This window comes from Etheostoma spectabile, chromosome 12 (genome assembly GCF_008692095.1).
Source record: "Etheostoma spectabile isolate EspeVRDwgs_2016 chromosome 12, UIUC_Espe_1.0, whole genome shotgun sequence".
Classification (NCBI taxonomy): domain Eukaryota; kingdom Metazoa; phylum Chordata; class Actinopteri; order Perciformes; family Percidae; genus Etheostoma; species Etheostoma spectabile.
Window position 1 is genome coordinate 25308003 of NC_045744.1, and position 6630 is coordinate 25314632.

The 6630-nt window shown below is 39.4% G+C and overlaps 1 protein-coding gene across 4 annotated transcripts in view; it reads left to right on the forward strand.

The window, feature by feature from the left end:
• yeats2 (YEATS domain containing 2) overlaps positions 1-6630 on the forward strand; it is a 24411-nt gene that overhangs the window by 3075 nt on the left and 14706 nt on the right. For all 4 annotated transcript variants that reach the window (XM_032532611.1, XM_032532612.1, XM_032532610.1 and 1 more), the window contains exons 7-11: positions 1171-1332; positions 3339-3450; positions 4017-4061; positions 4152-4320; positions 5939-6181. In XM_032532611.1, coding sequence (XP_032388502.1) covers positions 1171-1332; positions 3339-3450; positions 4017-4061; positions 4152-4320; positions 5939-6181 — 731 coding nt within the window. The remainder of the gene's footprint in view (positions 1-1170; positions 1333-3338; positions 3451-4016; positions 4062-4151; positions 4321-5938; positions 6182-6630) is intronic.

Sequence of the window (6630 nt, forward strand, 5' to 3'; positions counted from 1 at the left end):
AGCAACAGCAAAAAAAAAACAATAACACACAAACAAGTAAGCACGAAAGAAATACAAGGCAATAAATACAGGCAAGAAATACAGGCAAGAAATAGACAATGATAGTCATAGATACTAATATCACTTAAAGTACAAAGTAGCCAGATATTACGTTTTAGCTTTTTAGAAGAGATTTGAAAAGTTTGACAATATGTGAAACCTTTTAATGAGTTATAAGCCACACATTGACTTCAGTTATGGGCAGGTAGTACCAAAAGTACCGAAAGGTATTGTTGTTAATAGGAGATGGAACTTGCATCCTGTGTCTTGCGTCAACACAGCCACATTTATTTCACCATCACATTGAAATGGTTTGAATCATCAAAAACCATTAAAATTACTGACTGGGCACAGACAATAATATAAACTCAGAATGGCAATAGATTTTGGGATGAAGGTAACCACTGCAAGAAACTACAAGGATAAATTCACAGATAAATGTGTTTATATGTGAAAGGGTTAATGCAAATGTTACTGTGCAATAGATGGGTTGTTGTTTTGATTAAAGCTATTGTATGTCCCTTCAAAACAGGCACGTCCCTCCCTTAAATGTCTCCCACTGTGTTTATAAAGCCTCTCTGTTGAATATGTCTCGTTTTTGCATGACTGTGCACTGAAGAGCTGAGCCAGAATCTGGTTTTGTTTCAAGCCCAGTCTTGAGTTGCATCAAGAAAAACACCCTTTCACTCCATTTATTTTCTCTGGGTCTGAGTTGATCCAGATAACGAACACCACTTGGTTCAGTGTAGCACAAAGGACATGTTCATTCTAGGAAGCCTGATTGACATTAAATGGCTCAGATGGCTTAATGGGATAGTCATTTGTAATGTGTTACAGTGCATATTTATACAAAATAAGAAGGCTAGGACCTAATGTCATAGGTAGTTAATAAAAGATTAATTAGATTAGATGAGTTTAAGTTGACCTAGACTGTCAACTAATTTCCCTATTTCATTCCCTGACAGGTTCTTTGTAAAGCTGTTTTGAACTGAACATTTGCTTGTGACCCATTCAGTCTGTATTCCCCTTAAATCTTCTTTCTTACCTCTTAACTTACATTATCCCTTAGGTTTACTGGCTCTAATTGTTTATTCCCTCTGGTTGTTTATTCTCTTTGTCTCGCACCCTCAGGTACATTCCCCCAGATAAGCGGGAGGAAAATGACCAGTCTACCCATAAGTGGATGGTGTACGTCAGGGGCTCCAGGAGGGAACCCAGCATCGACCACTTTGTAAAGAAAGTCTGGTTCTTTTTGCATCCTAGCTACAAACCCAATGACCTAGTGGAAGTCAGGTTTGTGTCTGTTTCTTTCTTTTTTTTTTTTTTTTGCATATTTGGGTCAAAGTGTGTGTAAGCATTATTCAGTCATGCACAACTTTTCTAATACAAGCAAGCAACAATAGAAGTCAGAGGGACAGGGACCAACTTTTTACAACTTGATCTCATATGTTGTGTTGCCCATAATGTTACTTTTCAACTTATATAATTTTTCTAGGTTGGTAGTTTGCCCCACCTCTTTCGACACACCACTTGCCAAACTGTAGGAAGTAAAAAAACTATTTTGTATAGTAACTGAGTAAGGGACTGCCTTCATCATCAGCTAATGTTAAATGAAAATAACTTCTAGATCAGTCTTTAAGTGCAGAAACAGTTTGCTGATGGATGTTCACATTGTGTAACGTAGACTTAGTAGTTATAAAATCCTTTTAAATGAACAGCGCCCCCCTGTGGATATTTGATGATTCAGCTCCCAGTTTGGTCCCCATTAGTCTTTCATCTCAACAGCGTTGTGTCAGCACTGGAGTGTAGTCTGGCTGCACAAGTTAACATTCTGGTATAGGGGAAAAAAGATCTGGGTTGTCAACCAAATTTCTTTCAACCAATCACAGTCGTCTTGGGCGCTGCTAAGCCCTGAATGCAGTGACTGTGCCCTTGCAATGTAGATGGGGAAGGGAAGGAGAATGCCTGATGTCAGGCTTCATACCCACACTTTGCACAACTTAGGTCCCAACAATCATAGCTGAAAGTAAAAAAAACAATATTTTTGTTGGTGATATTTACTTCAGCAAACTAAGATAAGACATGTATTATGCAGATTGTACACCCACATCTACACCTGCATGGTGTAGTCACTCAAAAAAACATGTGTTTAAGGTGTTTACCTTAGCCCAAAGCTCAGATGTTTAGAGTGGAGTGGCACAGTTTAGGAGTCAGCTAGAAGAAACAGCAGCCTGTTGTGTAAGTTCAAACTTTTTTAAATTGTTACTAAATTGTGATTCATGCATTACTAACATAAAAGTGTTTGCACCACTGAGATACAACGTAACTCTAAGTAACAACTAAATAGTTATACATGGCCTAAGGAAAATATAAAACATAAAATGTCACAGAATTATACACACTACTAGTAAATAGCTGTTTTTCTGCCACACAGCATCATGTTTTCATTAATTGCATGTATGTGCAAACATGCTAAGTGGCTCATGCCAACCCGAAAGTTAATGTGCACGGTAACCACGACGATGGAACTCTATGATCGTTGATTGGCCACTTGCCTTAGTTATGATTTGTTGCAAATGAAGTAGTAGTTACTAAGCCTCTAGTGCAACTTTACACACTAACTTAGAATAGAACTTTCACAAAATTGGTGCAACCCAGGCAGAATCTTTTGGTTTTTGAGATCTGTGGTTAAAATGTGTCAGTTTAGTCTTTATCCTTTAAAAGTGGCAAAGGATTTAAGTTTGCCCATGGCTTCTGAATAAATGATCTCTTTCATCAGTCAATCCTTATCCTGAGCTGTAGCCTCCTGGCTGTTTCAGCTGACAAGGCACTCATGTTGCCTAAGCCCCCTCTCTGACTCAAGTCTTCATTCCCAGTAAACCTCACGTAGGCCCAGTGCTGTCTTGATGCCGCCTGAATGTAGATGAAGAGATGAACAAAAGTAAGAAAAAAAAGCATCACCCTTAGGGTATTTTTAAATACACAAATTATATGCATGCACATACACATGCCCCTTCTAAATGCAGGCAGTCAGATCAGTTTCTGTTATGTGGGGATGAAAACCTCAAGCTTCAAATAGAGTGAAGATGAGAGACCTTCAAGTCATTGATTTAAAGAGATTATTAACTCAGTCTGAGTAAGAAACCAAGCTTTGTTTTTTTATATGCTGCATCTACTATATATTTTCTTTCCTCCATGTTCTGACCTCTCTGAAGAAACAACTCATTGCAAGGACATTATACTCCAGATTTTTAGTTTGATGGCTTTACATAACGCTTTTTGAATGTATCTGTTCTCAGCGAGCCTCCCTTTCATTTAACACGTCGCGGTTGGGGTGAGTTTCCCGTGAGGATCCAGATCCACTTCAAAGACCCTCGCAACAAACGTATTGACATCATACACCAGCTAAAGGTCAGACCACATCATGGACCACACCATGTCAGCTTGTTTTCCTCTTCTGATTGATACACAGTATTTTTCCAGATGCAGTTTTAAGTGAGCCTCTTATAGACGACACAGTGTGTCTATGATGTCTTTTGTGTTTGTGATGGCTTCTGTGCTGTCACTGGTACATTACAAATTAGATACTGATAATCATTTATTGTCCCTTAAAGTTGCCCACTTTGACCTAGGTACGTAGGGTGGATATATTAACAATATAGTATTCAGAAAATATAGAACTAAACTTAGTAGGCTCACATTTGATATGTAATGTGTGACAAAAGACTTTGGTATAGGAGCTACATTGCTGGCATCCTGTGTATTACAACTAGACATAAAACCTCATAAGAATTTAAAAAAATTTTATTTAGTCATTATTATGAGCAAGCATCTAAGCAAGTCCAATATAATGTATTTGATACATACTTGACACAAATATGGATACAGCCTATAACTCAATAATCCACTTCACTGCCTCCAATATAAAAAACCTCCATAAAAATCTTTATTTTGAGCTGTCTGTTCTTTTCCTACAGCTGGACAGAACATACACTGGGTTGCAGACCCTCGGGGCAGAAACTGTAAGTGATGAATGTTATGTAAACTATGTTTCCTGCAATGACTTTTTTTCTCAGAGCTTACTCTGATATTGAGCTATATTATTTTTCCAGGTGGTTGATGTTGAGCTCTATAGGAACTCTCTTGGGGAGGACTACATCCCTCAGCCCTCTTCCTCCAAGGTGACTCACAGAGCAGCCAGCCCCACAATGGCCTCCTCCCTGGCCCAGAGTTATGGACACTCCAGTTCTCCCATCTCGCATGATCCCAGTGTAGACAAAGGTACACACACACACACACACACACACACACACACACACACACACACACATATATACAAACACACAAACACAAAACATTGATCATGAAAAATTACAATAATACTGTAGTAATTAAAGGTCGCCTTTGGAGTTTTTGACCACTAGAAACACTGTGGAGCAATGTTTTGACAAGTGGGTCCCTGTTTTGTTTGTGTTGTTAAAGGTCCTATTACATGCTGCTTTTTGGATGCTTTTATAACGGCCTTACTGGTCCCCTAATACTGTATCTGATGTCTCTTTCCTGAAATTCAGCCTTTGTACAGAATTATAGCCACTAGAGCCAGTCCCACAATGAGCTTTCCTTAGGATGTGCCTTTAAATGTATGTAGCTTTAAATGCTATTGAGGAGGAGAAACGTGGAGGGTGGAGGGTGGGGGTGTGGCGTTGACCAACTGCCATGCTTTGCTTGTTTTCATGCCATGATGTCTCTCTCTCATGGGTGGGCCAAATTCTCTAGGCTTGGAAAACAGAAAAAGGGGACGTAACCTTTCCCCTTATGACATCATAAAGGGACAATATTCCAGGTCCCTCCGTCTGAGCTTTTGTTTTCTCAAAGACAGAGCAGGATACCCAGTGCTCGATTTACACTGATTGCAAATTCTTGCCACTAGGGGACGTTAAAGATGTTAAAAAAAACTCATAAAGGGAAATTTTCATGCCATGGGATCTTTTAATGCTGCTTTGTTGTAACATATAAATAAATATCACTGCGCCAAAAAGGCAGTGCAAAAGACAACGACTGCCTAGTAAACTTGGATGTAAACAATGTAGCATTTGGAATGTTTAAAAGATCAGAATACTTTTTTATACATACATACATATACACAGAATTTACTTTGGTGAGGAACTAAACATGACTTTGGATTTTTTACAAGAAAATCCCTTGATTTCAGACACCTGCCTGTTGGTGTGTATTGGGTTGCTGTCGGGCAGCAGCAAACTTTTGCTGCTTTTTTGTTGATGTTGCTCATTTTAAAGTGTTCTTTCATTCAGTCACCACTGACTCCATCTACCGTAAATGTCTCTGACTGTTTGTCTGTCAGTGTGGACAGCAACTGGCTAACCTGCCTTTATCAGGCTGTAACAGAAGTTTACAGAACCAAAATATTTTTATAGTATAGTGTTTGTATCTATTCATTAATTAATGTTATTGCCATGCGCACCAAAGCGAGCGAGGGAAGTGTGCCTGCTGTGAAACAGGCACATACTCACAGACTGGGAGCCTTGATCAATCAACTAGATACGATTTATTATGTTCAAATACAGTGGGATATTTGTGTGATTTAAACAGCTGTCTTTGCAGATTACGTTTCACATGAGAAGACTCACAAAAGACTTGAAGCAAAAAGAAACGCAGTGGGTATCTGAGACACAGTGTGGATTAATACATTTAATAAAATGGAAGAGCATCTGTTCATGGTTGTAAAGAGACTTTCAACCCAAATCAAAAAATGACAGAGAGACAGAGAGCCGCAGGGACATCTCAAACTCAGTCACGGAATGAGTATCCTAACTTCAGATGTATTTGAAAGGGAGTAATACTGATGATTAATGAAACACACTTTCCCATTACTATGTAGGTTTCATTAAAACAGAAATGGGGAGGTCTGCAGGTGGCCATAGTTCCGGCCTCACCGCTGGTGAACAGACCCCTACCCGACCCAAAGTCGGCGACAGGATCACTCTGGGTTCCCATGGCAACTCTGCCTTCCAGCCTATCACAGCAAGCTGTAAGATTGTCCCACAAGGACAGCCACCCAGCCCTGCTGAGTCTCCCGGGAAATCGTTCCAACCAATCACCATGAGCTGTAAAATTGTTTCAGGTAAATATTTCCATCCAGTGGCCATTGTTTCTAAAGATTTCTTAATAGCTTTGCATGATACATAACAGGCTAACTTTAAATTAAATTTAATTTTACTTTAGATTTTATGCAGGTAAAAATATGAAAAACGCATTAAACGCTGACTTCAAACACTTAACTGTCTTGATTTTAAACTTTGCGGGGTTACATTATTCACACCAGTGCTCTATCTCATGTATTTTGCACACTTTGTTCCCTGGCATTGATGCTCATTCTTCACTTGGTCTAATTATATAAAATGCAATTCTGGATAGCTTAGTTGGTAGAGCGGGCGCCCATACATAGAGGTTTACTCCAACGTAGCGGGCCCGGGTTTGACTCTGATCTGCGGCCCGTTGCTGCATGTCATTCCCTGCTCTCTCTCCCCTTTCATTTCTTCAGCTGTCTGTCAATAAAGGCCTAAAATGCCC